Source organism: Cyprinodon tularosa, unplaced genomic scaffold, assembly GCF_016077235.1.
Source record: "Cyprinodon tularosa strain WSP-4 unplaced genomic scaffold, ASM1607723v1 ctg920, whole genome shotgun sequence".
Classification (NCBI taxonomy): domain Eukaryota; kingdom Metazoa; phylum Chordata; class Actinopteri; order Cyprinodontiformes; family Cyprinodontidae; genus Cyprinodon; species Cyprinodon tularosa.
In genome coordinates this window covers 160,325-177,500 of record NW_024039697.1, presented here as the reverse complement: position 1 = coordinate 177,500, position 17,176 = coordinate 160,325, and the positions used below count along the sequence as shown (strand labels likewise).

Genomic DNA, 17,176 nt, shown 5'->3' with positions numbered 1-17,176 from the left:
ACTGTGATGCAGTTTGATTGTTAACTGTGAGCAACTGGTGTATAGGAGTGCAGGTTTTTGCCCTCGAACAAAGCAGATGGTCAGAGATACGGGCTGATTCTCAAATTTAATTCAGTTATTTTGGTATCCATGTTGTTTGTTTCTGCTGTGACTGCCTGAACTAAAGATATAGCTCTGCGCCGCACTGCTAAAGGGCTCCACAGCGCCATCTGCCAGACTGGCGGTGCATAGGAAGCCCATTTTTCCTCCGTTTAAGGTAAAAATGTTTTGCTTTAAAAAAGAAATAAAAAAATCTATATTATATCAGGCAGCCAAGAATCATATTTTGCCAAAAGGATTTTTTTGTACACCCCCATGTCCATCTGCCTCAAGCCGCCTGCAGGTGGAGCCAAACCCAGCATGTTCCTCCTTTGATAGAACCGTTTCTACCTGGAGTGAACCGAGCATCTTCTATTGATTTTCTCTTTTATTGGAGCGCCAATAAACTCCCAGCTTCTAAGCCTGGAGTCGATGATTACAGGGATTGGTTCTAACCCAGGAATAAATAGTCTATCTGTAGTTGTCGGAAAAATCTGTTTATTCACGTCTGATAATTATGACTGCTGGTTATTATTTACATAGTCAAAACAAGGTGTTTCAGGCCGTGTTTCACACCTGCGTGGCTGTGAGGGGCATCAGGGGGCAGACTACTTCAGGTTTACTGCCTCCTTCTACTGTCTAACTGGTTTAATGAAGTGTATGTGGAGACCTTCACAGCTTTTTGCAGAAAAACCTCTTCCAGAGCAGAGGAGGCCCTTAATTAATAAAGGCTGTTGTAATGAAGAACACTGATCTTAATTTATTGGCAGCACTGTTGCCATGGTTATCTGGACATGTGCTGGGAGCCTTCCAGGTATTTATACAGATTCCTACTGGAGGAAGTCAGATTAACTACTTCCTGCATTTCCCTGGTGAGGAGACCAGTCATTTTACACGTCTTTCCTCATGATGTCATGAAACTGTGATAAAATAATTGGTGCTGCTGACTGTACCTTGGCAGAGAGGACAACCTGCACACAGTCTCCTGCTTCAAAGGATTACAGGACAGACGGAGTATCTTCAGCATCTGCAGGACTCCCTCAGGCCTTCAGAGAAGAAGCCTGAGTTAGTTTCCCAGAGGAGCAATAAACCAGATTACAGACTCAATGGAAGACAGGAATCTCACCGCTGCAGCTCCGTTATGTTGTTATTTTCTACTGACAGCTCCTCCAACTGAGGCCACATGGGGGCGCATTCCAGGATCTGACAACAGAGAAACGTCTATGAGGATGTGGAGGAAGGTTTCTACCAACAGTTAGGCTGTTTACAACCAGCTAAGGTTTCTACATCTAGGTCAACTTTTCAATTATAAATGCGTAAAGGTTTTTTTATTGACATGAAAAATCACCTTTTAACTTGAAACATTCTTCCCTTATCAACACAATTCAATTCAGTTTATTTATATAGCACCAGTTCATAACACATGTCATCTCAAGGCACTTTATAGTTCACCAGATCATCCAGTCAGATTGATTTAAAGTTTTATATCTAAGGATAAACAGTTGATTGCATCGACTCATTGACTCTTCAGCAATCCCTCACACTAAGCATGCTTGTAGTGACAGTGGAGAGGAAAAACTCCCTTTAACAGGAAGAAACCTCCAGCAGAACCAGGCTCAGTGTGAGCGGCCATCTGCTGAGGCCCACTGGGGTTCAAAGAGACAGAAGCAGACATAGAAAAAGAAGCTATAAAAGACAGCCCCGCCCAGGAAACACACAGCCAGAACTACAATCACAGGCCAAACTAATTGAATGTAATCCAATCTGATGATACTTTAGGTTGTCTGAGGTCTAATTCTTTTACTCTGGAAATAATCCAGAAATCTACAATGAGCAATAGGAGTAACAACCCTCATCTATAGTGTGGATAACATCCCAAGTTAGTATTGTATCCTGATACAGAGTTGGAGCATTTTCTACTTTACGGATTGTTGATATTTTTGACAAACCAAACAAGGACTCTCTGAGACCCAGTAGAAGGAGCTGGTCTGACTGGCTGTGTGTTTCCTGGACGGGGCTGCCTGTGGAGCTGGTATATACTGTATATAACCCATGCACCTTTTCCTCCTCTTGGTACCTTCTTCTTTTTGACTATTGAGCCGATTTAACAAGTAAATTTCTCCAATGTGAGATCAGTAAAGTCAATAAATCAAATCAATCGATCACCACCCAAAATGCGACGTATTCCCAAAGTTATGGCAATAAAACTCAGTCTGGGTTTAAGGGTAGCTGCTGCATTACAGAAAGGTGGGATGAGTTGGCTCACTTTTTGCCCAACAATGATGCAAGGGTGATTTAATGTTTGTTATCTTGGTCTGATGTTAAACCAGGTGAGAGTGCGGTGGAAATGTAAAGGCCCTCACCTCCAACCAGGTGATGCTGCAGCTGTTGAGAGCCAGGACCTTCAGGCTGCGGAAAGCCTGCTGGTGAGCCCAGGGGTCGGAGGTCAGACTAAGTCTGTTGTCACTAGCAGAAATAAAAATGCTGATCAGTTAAAACCAATAAAAGCATAATGAGGCCTGTCAGAGGAGGGTATACCAGAGCTCCAGTCCTCTCAGCTGCTCCAGTTGTTCAGTAATGGCAGCCACATCTTCCCATTTGGACAATAGAGACCGACTGAGGTCCAACCACTTCACGTCTGATCTCTGGGGTTAAGGCAGGTCAACTCCCACCAATAGAAAGCTGAACCAGGTCCTGGATCAGGGCTAGTCAAAGCTGAACATAATCCCTCACCATCTCCACTGCATTCTTCATCATTGCTCTTTTAAAAAGGATTTTTCATATGATCCTTTGATATTACCATCCAGTGTGACTTTAACACTGGATGTAAACAGATCTGTAGATTACAGGAAGACATGAACATGAAATGATGCAACATAGCAAAGGATTAAATAAAGAGTAAAAGTCATAATGAAGACAAATATAGAGCTGAAGAATCAAAGAGTCAAATAGTCTGCATGAGTTTGTTGTCAGGATTCTTCAGGACATTTGAAGAGAGAATAGATCAAATCCATTCAGTGTATTCATACAGAATCAATTTATGTCTTTAAAACACATTGCTTCAATCCGATCATCCTGTCAGACTCAAAATTCAAAGCTTCTGTCTAAGGAAACCAGATTAGATTATCTTCAAACAATTTATTCAGGCAGAAACAGAGCCCCTTGTGAGCCGCCACAGTGCAGGATACTGGGTGTTGTTCTCCTGATTTCTCCAGCCTCCCCCGCTCCATTCACTTCACAGTGGTTCAGCAGAACGGACGAAAGAGTTGCAAACCTGAAATGACAAACCCAGAGATGGTAGAGAGGAACAGGGTCGCTGCTCGAGCAGAAGATGGTGTTTGTAACAATGAGCCTTTGTTACCTGTATATCAGCTAAAATAACATTTAAACACAGCACCTGGTTTGGTAGACTGGCTTATTTTTGTTGTTTTGGGTGCAGTGGATTTGTTTGCGGTGTGGTTTCTTTTGTAGGCCACATCTTGTTTTTATTGTTGGAAAAAGGTAAATTGATTTCACTTTACAATATTTAGTTTTTGTTTAACTCTTCCTAAAAGAGAAACAGATGAATTGAAGAATTAAAATATCAAAATTCATTGTGCTGCTCGCCTGCTGTTTCACTCTGCAGGTGTAAACAGATCTGCACCATTGGAGAATTGAAGGGGGAATTCGATCTCATTTATAGTGTTTTCAATATTATGTTTTCAATATTTGTTTGGGTTAAATTTAAATATTTGCTGTATGAATTTATTGGTAAAAGTATTTCTTAATTAGCTGTTCATTTAAAACCATCTTTTCTTTTTATTTTGCCACTACACATCATTTTAAAAATGGTTTCTTCTAATTTAGTTCTAACTCTAAATAAGAAACATGTCTGCCATTGTTCTTGGTTGTTGGTTTGGTTGATGTGCTGCACCAGATAAAATTGAAGACTTGTTGGCTGAAAACTCTTTGGAGCGGTTTTGGGTCCCACCTCCAAGACTGCTTGGAGCATGGGGGAAAAGGAGCAGACCTCTGGGGGTCAGTGCTAGAGCGTGGGGGAAAAGGAGCAGACCTCTGGGGGTCAGTGCTAGAGCGTGGGGGAAAAGGAGCAGACCTCTGGGGGTCAGCGTTAGAGCGTGGGGGAAAAGGAGCAAACCTCTGGGGGGTCAACGTTAGAGCGTGGGGGAAAAGGAGCAGACCTCTGGGGTCAACGTTAGAGCGTGGGGGAAAAGGAGCAGACCTCTGGGGGTCAGCGTTAGAGCGTGGGGGGAAAGGAGAAGACCTCTGGGGGTCAGCGTTAGAGCGTGGGGGAAAAGAAGCAGACCTCTGGGGGTCAGCTTTAGAGCGTGGGGGAAAAGGAGCAGACCTCTGGGGGTCAGCGCTAGAGCGTGGGGGGAAAAGGAGCAGACCTCTGGGGGTCAGCGTTAGAGCGTGGGGGAAAAGGAGCAGACCTCTGGGGGTCAACGTTAGAGCGTGGGGGAAAAGGAGCAGACCTCTGGGGTCAACGTTAGAGCGTGGGGGAAAAGGAGCAGACCTCTGGGGGTCAGCGTTAGAGCGTGGGGGAAAAGGAGCAGACCTCTGGGGGTCAGCGTTAGAGCGTGGGGGAAAAGGAGCAGACCTCTGGGGGTCAACGTTAGAGCGTGGGGGAAAAGGAGCAAACCTCTGGGGGTCAACGTTACAGCGTGGGGGAAAAGGAGCAGGCCTCTGGGGGTCAGTGTTAGAGCGTGGGGGAAAAGGAGCAGACCTCTGGGGGTCAGCGTTACAGCATGGGGGAAAAGGAGCAAACCTCTGGGGGTCAGCGTTAGAGCGTGGGGGAAAAGAAGCAGACCTCTGGGGGTCAGCGTTAGAGCGTGGGGGAAAAGGAGCAGACCTCTGGGGGTCAGCGCTAGAGCGTGGGGGAAAAGGAGCAGACCTCTGGGGGTCAGCGTTAGAGCGTGGGGGAAAAGGAGCAGACCTCTGGGGGTCAGCGTTAGAGCGTGGGGGAAAAGGAGCAGACCTCTAGGGGTCAACATTAGAGCGTGGGGGAAAAGGAGCAGACCTCTGGGGGTCAGTGTTAGAGCGTGGGGGAAAAGGAGCAGACCTCTGGGGGTCAGCGTTACAGCATGGGGGAAAAGGAGCAAACCTCTGGGGGTCAGCGTTAGAGCGTGGGGGAAAAGTGGCAGACCTCTGGGGGTCAGCGTTAGAGCGTGGGGGAAAAGGAGCAGACCTCTCTACACATCATTTTAAAAATGGTTTCTTCTAATTTAGTTCTAACTCTAAATAAGAAACATGTCTGCCATTGTTCTTGGTTGTTGGTTTGGTTGATGTGCTGCACCAGATAAAATTGAAGACTTGTTGGCTGAAAACTCTTTGGAGCGGTTTTGGGTCCCACCTCCAAGACTGCTTGGAGCATGGGGGAAAAGGAGCAGACCTCTGGGGGTCAGCGTTAGAGCGTGGGGGAAAAGGAGCAGACCTCTGGGGGTCAACGTTAGAGCGTGGGGGAAAAGGAGCAAACCTCTGGGGGTCAGCGTTAGAGCGTGGGGGAAAAGAAGCAGACCTCTGGGGGTCAGCTTTAGAGCGTGGGGGAAAAGGAGCAGACCTCTGGGGGTCAGCGCTAGAGCGTGGGGGAAAAGGAGCAGACCTCTGGGGGTCAGCGTTAGAGCGTGGGGGAAAAGGAGCAGACCTCTGGGGGTCAACGTTAGAGCGTGGGGGAAAAGGAGCAAACCTCTGGGGGTCAGCGTTAGAGCGTGGGGGAAAAGAAGCAGACCTCTGGGGGTCAGCGTTAGAGCGTGGGGGAAAAGAAGCAGACCTCTGGGGGTCAGCTTTAGAGCGTGGGGGAAAAGGAGCAGACCTCTGGGGGTCAGCGCTAGAGCGTGGGGGAAAAGGAGCAGACCTCTGGGGGTCAGCGTTAGAGCGTGGGGGAAAAGGAGCAGACCTCTGGGGGTCAACGTTAGAGCGTGGGGGAAAAGGAGCAGACCTCTGGGGTCAACGTTAGAGCGTGGGGGAAAAGGAGCAGACCTCTGGGGGTCAGCGTTAGAGCGTGGGGGAAAAGGAGCAGACCTCTGGGGGTCAGCGTTAGAGCGTGGGGGAAAAGGAGCAGACCTCTGGGGGTCAACGCTAGAGCGTGGGGGAAAAGGAGCAAACCTCTGGGGGTCAACGTTACAGCGTGGGGGAAAAGGAGCAGACCTCTGGGGGTCAGTGTTAGAGCGTGGGGGAAAAGGAGCAGACCTCTGGGGGTCAGCGTTACAGCATGGGGGAAAAGGAGCAAACCTCTGGGGGTCAGTGTTAGAGCGTGGGGGAAAAGAAGCAGACCTCTGGGGGTCAGCGTTAGAGCGTGGGGGAAAAGGAGCAGACCTCTGGGGGTCAGCGCTAGAGCGTGGGGGGAAAAGGAGCAGACCTCTGGGGGTCAGCGTTAGAGCGTGGGGGAAAAGGAGCAGACCTCTGGGGGTCAGCGTTAGAGCGTGGGGGAAAAGGAGCAGACCTCTAGGGGTCAACGTTAGAGCGTGGGGGAAAAGGAGCAGACCTCTGGGGGTCAGCGTTACAGCATGGGGGAAAAGGAGCAGACCTCTGGGGGTCAGTGTTAGAGCGTGGGGGAAAAGGAGCAGACCTCTGGGGGTCAGCGTTACAGCATGGGGGAAAAGGAGCAAACCTCTGGGGGTCAGCGTTAGAGCGTGGGGGAAAAGTGGCAGACCTCTGGGGGTCAGTGTTAGAGCGTGGGGGAAAAGGAGCAGACCTCTGGGGGTCAGCGTTAGAGCGTGGGGGAAATGGAGCAGACCTCTGGGGGTCAGCGTTAGAGCGTGGGGGAAAAGGAGCAGACCTCTCTACACATCATTTTAAAAATGGTTTCTTCTAATTTAGTTCTAACTCTAAATAAGAAACATGTCTGCCATTGTTCTTGGTTGTTGGTTTGGTTGATGTGCTGCACCAGATAAAATTGAAGACTTGTTGGCTGAAAACTCTTTGGAGCGGTTTTGGGTCCCACCTCCAAGACTGCTTGGAGCATGGGGGAAAAGGAGCAGACCTCTGGGGGTCAGCGTTAGAGCGTGGGGGAAAAGGAGCAGACCTCTGGGGGTCAGCGTTAGAGCGTGGGGGAAAAGGAGCAGACCTCTGGGGGTCAGCGCTAGAGCGTGGGGGAAAAGGAGCAGACCTCTGGGGGTCAGCGTTAGAGCGTGGGGGAAAAGGAGCAGACCTCTGGGGGTCAACGTTAGAGTGTGGGGGAAAAGGAGCAAACCTCTGGGGGTCAGCGTTAGAGCGTGGGGGAAAACGAGCAGACCTCTGGGGGTCAACGTTACAGCGTGGGGGAAAAGGAGCAGACCTCTGGGGGTCAGCGTTAGAGCGTGGGGGAAAAGGAGCAGACCTCTGGGGGTCAACGTTAGAGCGTGGGGGAAAAGGAGCAGACCTCTGGGGGTCAACGTTAGAGCGTGGGGGAAAAGGAGCAAACCTCTGGGGGTCAACGTTACAGCGTGGGGGAAAAGGAGCAGACCTCTGGGGGTCAGCGTTAGAGCGTGGGGGAAAAGGAGCAGACCTCTGGGGGTCAGCGTTAGAGCGTGGGGGAAACGGAGCAGACCTCTGGGGGTCAGCGTTAGAGCGTGGGGGAAACGGAGCAGACCTCTGGGGGTCAGCGTTAGAGCGTGGGGGAAAAGGAGCAGACCTCTGGGGGTCAGCGTTAGAGCGTGGGGGTAAAGGAGCAGACTTCTGGTGGTCAGCATAAGAGCGTGGGTGAAACGGAGCAGACCTCTGGGGGTCAGCGTTAGAGCATTAAACAGAACAACTGTTCTGTATTCCAGTTCTGTATTAAAACATGTTCATAAACAAACCAAACAACAGTTTGAACACTGACTTCTATGGACACGTACAATAAAATGTGCAGAGGTGTGGGCAAACAGGTCCTCATTTAAACAGGAGTTTTGTGAAAATGGTGAACTGATCACAGTGAAGATAAAGTTACAGTACCTCCGCTCCTGAACATCAGACCATTCCAGTTTTTTAGAGGAAATGGGGATCTCCTCCTTCAACACATCCTCCATGTTAAACTCATAGGTCTGAGAAACAGCAGTCAAGAAGTCCACTCCAAAGCTGACTTTCACTGGACGGACAAACGAGCCTCCTGTGGGATTTCTGAAACAAGAAGGCACAAACACCAATTTACAACACATGTCATCTTAGTGCAGCTTCCAGAGAAGATTCATACAGATCAGCCAGACAGGTTCCTTCATAGTTTCCTATCCAAGCCTTATACAGCTCATTGCATTCAGTCACCATTTTTCTTACCTCCTGTAAGAGCCTGCAGACAGCAGACCATTCAGCCTAAAGGAATCTTATCATCACTGTAAGGGACCCAAGACAATTACAAAATGTTGCTTTTAAACTGAATAACGGTTTAACATATCTGTTGCTATGCAGCCAGTAAATGAGCAATTCAGCAGCATCACAGCTGCCCAGGATGCTGAAAGAGACCTGTTAGTAAGAAGCACGTGTTCATTTACTGCGCTTAGACTGATCTGGGATTAGCTTCTAGTTCAAAAGGCTGCCCCTTGTTGACAGAACATCTTTATAACAGGGACAAAGTAAAATAGGAGATTTTGAATCAGATGGACAAGCTGAAGACTTTTAGATGTTCTGAAATGGGATATATTTCCTAAGTCACCATATCTCACAGCTATATCATAAGCTAGCCCCCATGATAGCTCGCCTCAGGCTGCCGGCTGCTTGGTAGCTGCTTAATGCTAGCCTCCATGATAGCTCTCCTCAGGCTGCCGGCTGCTTGTTAGCTGCTAAAATGCTAGCCTTCATGATAGCTCGCCTCAGGCTGCCGGCTGTTTGTTAGCTGCTTAATGCTAGCCTCCATGATAGCTCTCCTCAGGCTGCCGGCTGTTTGTTAGCTGCTTAATGCTAGCCTTCATGATAGCTCGCCTCAGGCTGCCGGCTGTTTGTTAGCTGCTTAATGCTAGCCTCCATGATAGCTCTCCTCAGGCTGCCGGTTGCTTGTTAGCTGCTTAATGCTAGCCTCCATGATAGCTCTCCTCAGGTTGCCGGCTGCTTGTTAGCTGCTAAAATGCTAGCCTCCATCATAGCTCGCCTCAGGCTGCCGGCTGCTTGTTAGCTGCTTAATGCTAGCCTCCATGATAGCTCGCCTCACCCTGCAGGCTGCTTGGTAGCTGCTTAATGCTAGCCTCAGGCTGCCGGATGCTTGTTAGCTGCTTAATGCCAGACTCCATGATAGCCCGCCTCAGGCTGCCGGATGCTTGTTAGCTGCTTAATGCTAGCCTCCATGGTAGCTCGCCTCACCCTGCAGGCTGCTTGGTAGCTGCTTAATGCTAGCCTCCATGATAGCTCTCCTCAGGCTGCCGGCTGCTTGTTAGCTGCTAAAATGCTAGCCTCCATCATAGCTCGCCTCAGGCTGCCGGCTGCTTGTTAGCTGCTTAATGCTAGCCTCCATGATAGCTCGCCTCAGGCTGCCGGCTGCTTGTTAGGTGCTTAATGCTAGCTTCCATGATAGCTCGCCTCACCCTGCAGGCTGCTTGGTAGCTGCTTAATGCTAGCCTCAGGCTGCCGGATGCTTGTTAGCTGCTTAATGCTAGCCTCCATGATAGCCCGCCTCAGGCTGCCGGATGCTTGTTAACTGCTTAATGCTAGCCTCAATGATAGCCCGCCTCAGGCTGCCGGCTGCTTGGTAGCTGCTTAATGCTAGCCTCCATGATAGCCCGCCTCAGGCTGCCGGATGCTTGTTAACTGCTTAATGCTAGCCTCAATGATAGCTCGCCTCAGGCTGCCGGCTGCTTGGTAGCTGCTTAATGCTAGCCTCCATGATAGCTCTCCTCAGGCTGCCGGCTGCTTGGTAGCTGCTTAATGCTAGCCTCCATGATAGCTCTCCTCAGGCTGCCGGCTGCTTGTTAGCTGCTAAAATGCTAGCCTCCATCATAGCTAGCCTCAGGCTGCCGGCTGCTTGTTAGCTGCTTAATGCTAGCCTCCATGATAGCTCGCCTCAGGCTGCCGGCTGCTTGTTAGCTGCTTAATGCTAGCCTCCATGATAGCTCTCCTCAGGCTGCCGGCTGCTTGTTAGCTGCTTAATGCTAGCCTCCATGATAGCTCGCCTCACCCTGCAGGCTGCTTGGTAGCTGCTTAAAGGAGAAGTTCACTTTTTAATACTTTAAGCCCATTTTCTGTAGTGTCCAGGATGAAATCGAATGATCGACACCAAAATTTTGACAATTGGACCTGTCTCTGCTTTTTGGCTCATTTAGAATCACGCCCTGGCTGCTTTAGAATGGCTTCCATAGAGCATGTCCGATAATGTCCTTAAAACAACCTTAAACTTTCTTTTTTTAAAATATGCTACTCACCGGGTCGTCAGCGCTGTTCAATGACGTTCCAAAAAAGTTTCGTGTAGAAACGTTCCTGTAGTGTTTTATTTAGCATTTTGTAAATCCCATTGAGTTCTGTTGGAATAGTCAATATCCCGCTGCCACCGGAAACGGAAATGGGGCCTGTTTACACAGTTGTAGTCTTTTCGCTTCACTCTGTGTACTCCGACGTCGAGGTGCTAACGTCTCTGTTAAACACTTTAAAAAACTCTGAAAATGGAATACGAAAGGTGGATTCTTGATTCTCGACGTCGGAGTACGCAGAGTGAAGCGAAAAGACTACAACTGTGTAAACAGGCCCCATTTCCGTTTCCGGTGGCAGGGGAATATTGACTATTCCAACAGAACTCAATGGGATTTACAAAATGCTAAATAAAACACTACAGGAACGTTTTTTCTTTACGAAACTTTTTTTGGAACATCATTGAACAGCGCTGACGACCCGGTGAGTAGCATATTTTAAAAAAAGAACGTTTAAGGTTGTTTTAAGGACATTATCGGACATGCTCTATGGAAGCCATTCTAAAGCAGCCAGGGGGGGATTCTGCATGAGCCAAAAAGCAGAGACAGGACCAATTGTCAAAATTTTGGTGTCGATCATTCGATTTCATCCTGGACACTACAGAAAATGGGCTAAAAGTGTTAAAAAGGGAACTTCTCCTTTAATGCTAGCCTCAGGCTGCCGGATGCTTGTTAGCTGCTTAATGCTAGCCTCCATGATAGCCCGCCTCAGGCTGCCGGATGCTTGTTAGCTGCTTAATGCTAGCCTCCATGATAGCTCGCCTCACCCTGCAGGCTGCTTGGTAGCTGCTTAATGCTAGCCTCAGGCTGCCGGATGCTTGTTAGCTGCTTAATGCTAGCCTCCATGATAGCTCGCCTCAGGCTGCCGGCTGCTTGGTAGCTGCTTAATGCTAGCCTCCATGATAGCTCTCCTCAGGCTGCCGGCTGCTTGTTAGGTGCTTAATGCTAGCCTCCATGATAGCTCTCCTCAGGCTGCTTGTTAGCTGCTAAAATGCTAGCCTCCATCATAGCTCGCCTCAGGCTGCCGGCTGCTTGTTAGCTGCTTAATGCTAGCCTCCATGATAGCTCGCCTCAGGCTTCCGGCTGCTTGTTAGCTGCTTAATGCTAGCCTCCATGATAGCTCGCCTCACCCTGCAGGCTGCTTCGTAGCTGCTTAATGCTAGCCTCCATGATAGCTCTCCTCAGGCTGCCGGCTGCTTGTTAGGTGCTTAATGCTAGCCTCCATGATAGCTCTCCTCAGGCTGCTTGTTAGCTGCTAAAATGCTAGCCTCCATGATAGCTCGCCTCAGGCTGCCGGCTGCTTGGTAGCTGCTTAATGCTAGCCTCCATGATAGCTCTCCTCAGGCTGCCGGCTGCTTGTTAGGTGCTTAATGCTAGCCTCCATCATAGCTCGCCTCAGGCTGCCGGCTGCTTGTTAGCTGCTAAAATGCTAGCCTCCATGATAGCTCGCCTCAGGCTGCCGGCTGCTTGGTAGCTGCTTAATGCTAGCCTCCATGATAGCTCTCCTCAGGCTGCCGGCTGCTTGTTAGGTGCTTAATGCTAGCCTCCATGATAGCTCTCCTCAGGCTGCTTGTTAGCTGCTAAAATGCTAGCCTCCATCATAGCTCGCCTCAGGCTGCCGGCTGCTTGTTAGCTGCTTAATGCTAGCCTCCATGATAGCTCGCCTCAGGCTTCCGGCTGCTTGTTAGCTGCTTAATGCTAGCCTCCATGATAGCTTTCCTCAGGCTGCCGGCTGCTTGTTAGCTGCTTAATGCTAGCCTCCATGATAGCTCGCCTCACCCTGCAGGCTGCTTGGTAGCTGCTTAATGCTAGCCTCAGGCTGCCGGATGCTTGTTAGCTGCTTAATGCTAGCCTCCATGATAGCCCGCCTCAGGCTGCCGGCTGTTTGTTAGCTGCTTAATGCTAGCCTCCATGATAGCTCTCCTCAGGCTGCCGGCTGCTTGTTAGCTGCTTAATGCTAGCCCCCATGATAGCTCTCCTCCGGCTGCTTGTTAGCTGCTTAATGCTAGCCTCCATGATAGCTCACCTCAGCCTGCAGGCTGCTTGGTAGCTGCTCAATGCTAGCCTCCATGATAGCTCACCTCAGCCTGCAGGCTGCTTGGTAGCTGCTCAATGCTAGCCTCCATGATAGCTCACCTCAGCCTGCAGGCTGCTTGGTAGCTGTTGAATACTAGCCTCCATGATAGTTTGCCTCAGGCAGTCGGGTGCTTGTTAGCTGCTTAATGCTAGCCTCCATAATAGCTCACCTCAGCCTGCAGGCTGCTTGGTAGCTGTTGAATACTAGCCTCCATGATAGTTTGCCTCAGGCAGTCGGGTGCTTGTTAGCTGCTTAATGCTAGCCTCCATGACATCTTGCCTCAGGCAGCTGGCTGCTTGTTAGCTGCTTAATGCTACCGTCCGTGATAGCTCGCCTCAGGCTGTTCGCTGCCCGTTATTCTTACTGCTAGCTTCTCTGATAGCTAGCCTTAGGCTGCTGGCTGGTTTTTAGCTGTTTAAGGCTAGCTTCTCTTATAGCTCGCCTCAGGCTGCAGGTTAGCTGCTTAAAGCTAGCCACCGTGATAACTCTCCTCAGGCTCCTGGCTGATTGTTAGCTGCTTAATGCTAGCTTCTCTGATAGCTTGTCTCAGGCTGCCGGTTAGCTGCTTAGAGTCGTGAGGAAACCACTGTTCCAACTAAGGGTGTGCAAAATAATCGTCATGACGATGCATCACGATTCTAATTTTTGTGATCTACTGCATTGATTCTTGAAGGCAAGAATTGATTATAAAAAAAAAAAAAAATGGACAAATAAAATACATTAATGGTTGGCGCACATCAGCCAAACCAAGTGGAATACAACTTCCAGTTCAGCAGATGTCGCTGCGGATGTGTTAACGCCCGCTGCCTTGTGTGTCACAAGCATTTCCGGCCGTGGGATACTGCGAGGAGTCATATGAAATAAAACATGGAGGACACTATGAAAATTCGCCCCGCAGCTTCATCACATTTCAAGTCAGATGCTTGGATGCATTTTGGCTTTAAAAACAAAGAAGGTAAAAACGAAATTGATATGATGCACATAATTTGCAAACGGGGAAATATACATTAGAATGTTTTCGTTTTATTGGTTTAAAGGACCACTGAGGCCGTGTAAACGGCACTGATTATCCTTACTTTGTTATTTTAAGTTTGATGAATCCTAAGATCTTTTTGTCAGTGTGTCCACGCCAGTAATAGTAATATTTCTGTCCAGTATTTGTTTAATGGCAACACCTCCAAAAGTTGTTTCAGTAAATACAGCTATGTATGAATTCAGTTGCTTTCATTTATGTATCAATTGAAGACACGATCCAGATCACACCCAGCCAGTCAGCCACTGGTAAGGGCTGGATCTTTTTCCTACAGTGTTCAGTGAAAATATCTCAATGCATCGCAATATTTCAAGTATCATGATGCATCGTGATAGAATCGCATCGTCACTTCTTTGCCAATACCCACCCCTAGTTTCAACGTTGCATTTCCGAATTCTCCCGAGTGGTGCCCGACTTTACATGAGTGAATAAAATGAATGTTATTGGTCATTTATCAACGGTGGGATTATTGTGGCGGAAGGTTCGCAAGCAAGTTTGGTTGTGGCCGGTTTGTCGGAAGCATCTTTCTAACCAGTTAGCTGCTTAGTGCTAGCAGGTTCCCAATGGGAAATTCCATTGGGACCAAGTAGCACTAAATTGGTGACTTAGAAACGACGCTGTCAAGGAACGCTATGGACAGAGGAAACATGCAAGAGGAGGAGAGTTTAGTGTCGGAGGTCGTGGATGAGTCTCCTCCGTCATCCATTTGTTATTTAGAGGAGGAAAGCGGGGACGAAGATGTTGTGGAAGAGGACGCCAGGGCGGCAGAAGCTTGGTTTGGTGTAGAAGGCTTCCAGCCGTACATGTTTGAGCCCTTGCCTCGCAACGTTGCCAGTTCTGTTAGCTCTACGCCTGCTGAAGACACAGACGTCCATCCCCGTGAACACTGGGACGCAACTCAATGGGAAAGGAAAGGATTCTGATTTCAACCGTTGTGTATATTAGCTGCGACATATGAATCAAGATGCTATGACTGAAAATATGTGATTGACAGATGAGCGTTGATATATGAATTTAGGTGTTCAGACTGACGTATAACTAACTGGCCTCCATAAAATCATGAACACATTTTTGGGACAATATAGTCTGATAAAGAGTACATTTATATACATTTTTAAGCCAGAATGATTTGACATTTAAATATGATTTCCCCCACGACTTTAAAGCTAGAGGAGCTGACTGAGCCAGCCAACCAACCAACAATCTGACCTGGATGGATGTGAATACTTTTTGCAATATGGTGATTAAGCATTCAGACCAATTATTCAGCATTTAAAGTCCCAGAGCCACATACCGGCTGGTAAAATATCGCCGTCCTTTATGACTGCCGTCGTGTTTTCCTCTTTCCGGGTTATCCCACTCCAGCCCAAGCCACAGACCTAGAAACATAGATCAGGTAATGAGTTTAACTGGATCCAATCTAATCTGCTACATCTGCAACTGTAACCAGAAGATAAAATGGTTCACAAGAAAAAGCTTAAAAAAGGCCAAAATTATAAAGGAAATAATAAAAAAACAAACATCAACACATGTTACAGTTCATCTGCGGCCATTTTTATGTAAATGGTAGAGCTCTTTACAAAGCATTTATTCATTCAGTCACACACTGATAGTGGTGAGCTACACTGTAGCCACAGCTGTCCTGGGACTCACCCACAGAAACTAGGCTGCTGCATGCAGGGGCCCTGGGCCCTCTGACTACCATGAATAGGCAGCACTGTGATTATAACTGAAGGACAACATCTGTCAACCACACTAAAACATTTCTACATCAGAAGATGCAGTAAAAACCACCTCAAACACCATAGAAGAAAAAAAGATTTCTTCTGGTGCCCCAAAATCTCAGTAAAACTGAATTTGATTTATATGTTATATCCACATGGGGTGGTCAGTGGCTGACATGTTCCTGTGGGGAGCTGGTTCTGGCTCCCCACAGGAACATGTCAGCAGGAGATGGCTTTGCTCCAACAGCCGTAGGGACACTGTTAGGATGATGCTTTCCGGTGCATTTAGCTAGGACTGAAACTATTCATTAATTAAACCGATGCATGGAGCCCATAGAGCTAAACAATGCATCGGTGCGTGTGTTGTTTCCAGAAAGTCATGTGACCGTTCCAGAAGTCGTTTCTAACTGACTGACTCACTGGGTTTAACATATCTGTCAACATGATGCATCTGCTAAAAAAAATATCTTATCTTTGCGGTTTATCATTAAAATGATCCAGAATTTTGGAGCAGCCTAAAAGGAATAGGAACGTTTCAGCTGTTTTTATATTCTCATTGTGTCATCCTTTTCCTCTCAGTTATAACTCAACTTATCTGAATTAAAGTTCATCTCAAATTGACTCTTATTTTATTTCCTGTTTTTAATGTACTTGTTTTAAAATTATTATTTTACATCCTAGTCCACCTGTGTCATTCACATTTTCCCCTAAATTTTCCCATTTTGATATATGTTTACATTATTTATTGGCTGCATCTAAAAATATCAAATATATTTTCAATTTAAACATAGAAATGAAATAATACAATATAACTTAAATGGTATCATTGTTCTAGGTCATCAAATGCATTCACTTTTGGTCAATCAGCTGCCTGTAGTGGCGTTAAATGTCCAGCAGGTGTCAGTATTCTGTAGGACAGTATCAACTCAGCATCAATGCAGTTTGGCTTCAAGATGCTTCATTAACCATCACTACTCACCATGAATCTGATTGATGAAATAATCATCAACTAATTTAGTAATCCATTAATCATTAACTGGAGTATAGAGAAGAACCTGCCTTTAGCTGACAGAGTGACCCACTTAGAGCAGGAATCATACCAAGGTTGTAAAAGTAATGAAGATAAAAACAAATCTTTTGGTGTGTCAATCTGCTCTATCCAGAACTCCTTCAATCGGAAAAGTTCAATTGCTTTAATTCTTCTTTAAGGAAGCTTTTGCTATCCGATTAATAGAAAATGTATCGACTGGTGAATCAATATGCAAAAAAAGACTTAGTTGCATCCCTACATTTAGCAGAATTCAGTCTAATTGGTTTATACTAAATAATTAGTTTATATTTAAGGGTTTCCACCACAGAGCCTCTGCAGTTGTGCGCCTCTGGGCAAATAAGCATCTGGTCGCTTTGTTTCTTCCTCCCAGTGAACCAGCCTGAACCGAAACATGGCTCCACCTCATTACAGTGCAGTAAAACCAACCGTTGAGAACATCTTACCTTCAAACGGTTCCACTGGGCCAACATAGCGAACCGTGGCGCGGTCCCCCCCGCAGGACACGCTCCTACCCACAGGCTCCACTGGCAGCTCACCCCGGCCAGTCGCCATGATGCTGCCGGAGAAAAGAGGATCACTGGAGAACCATCAGACCAAGATGGCAACCAGTCAATAAATACCTTCACTCACTTAAAGCAGCGACATTTTAAAATCTAGTCAAAACAAACCGTCTGAGTGAGCGAAGCGTTTTCTTCTCATGAACATTTGCAGTTGGAAGGAGCATTACCGCCACCTACTGACCAGGAGTGGAATGGATAGATAGATAGATAGATAGATAGATAGATAGATAGATAGATAGATAGATAGATAGATAGATAGATAGATAGATAGATAGATAGATAGATAGATAGATAGATAGATAGATAGATA

At 47.4% G+C, this 17,176-nt stretch overlaps 1 protein-coding gene across 1 annotated transcript in view; it reads right to left on the bottom strand.

Moving 5' to 3' along the window:
- The window catches only part of tbce (tubulin folding cofactor E), a 25,780-nt gene extending 8,735 nt beyond the window's left edge, over positions 1-17,045 (bottom strand). The window contains exons 1-9 of the mRNA XM_038274598.1: positions 16,975-17,045; positions 16,750-16,883; positions 14,826-14,910; positions 7,990-8,154; positions 3,267-3,352; positions 2,617-2,716; positions 2,442-2,544; positions 1,205-1,281; positions 1,032-1,124 (exon numbers count right to left, since the gene is read on the bottom strand). Coding sequence (XP_038130526.1) covers positions 1,032-1,124; positions 1,205-1,281; positions 2,442-2,544; positions 2,617-2,716; positions 3,267-3,352; positions 7,990-8,154; positions 14,826-14,910; positions 16,750-16,883; positions 16,975-17,030 — 899 coding nt within the window. The 5' untranslated portion in view covers positions 17,031-17,045. The remainder of the gene's footprint in view (positions 1-1,031; positions 1,125-1,204; positions 1,282-2,441; positions 2,545-2,616; positions 2,717-3,266; positions 3,353-7,989; positions 8,155-14,825; positions 14,911-16,749; positions 16,884-16,974) is intronic.
- Positions 17,046-17,176: the final 131 nt, after the last annotated feature.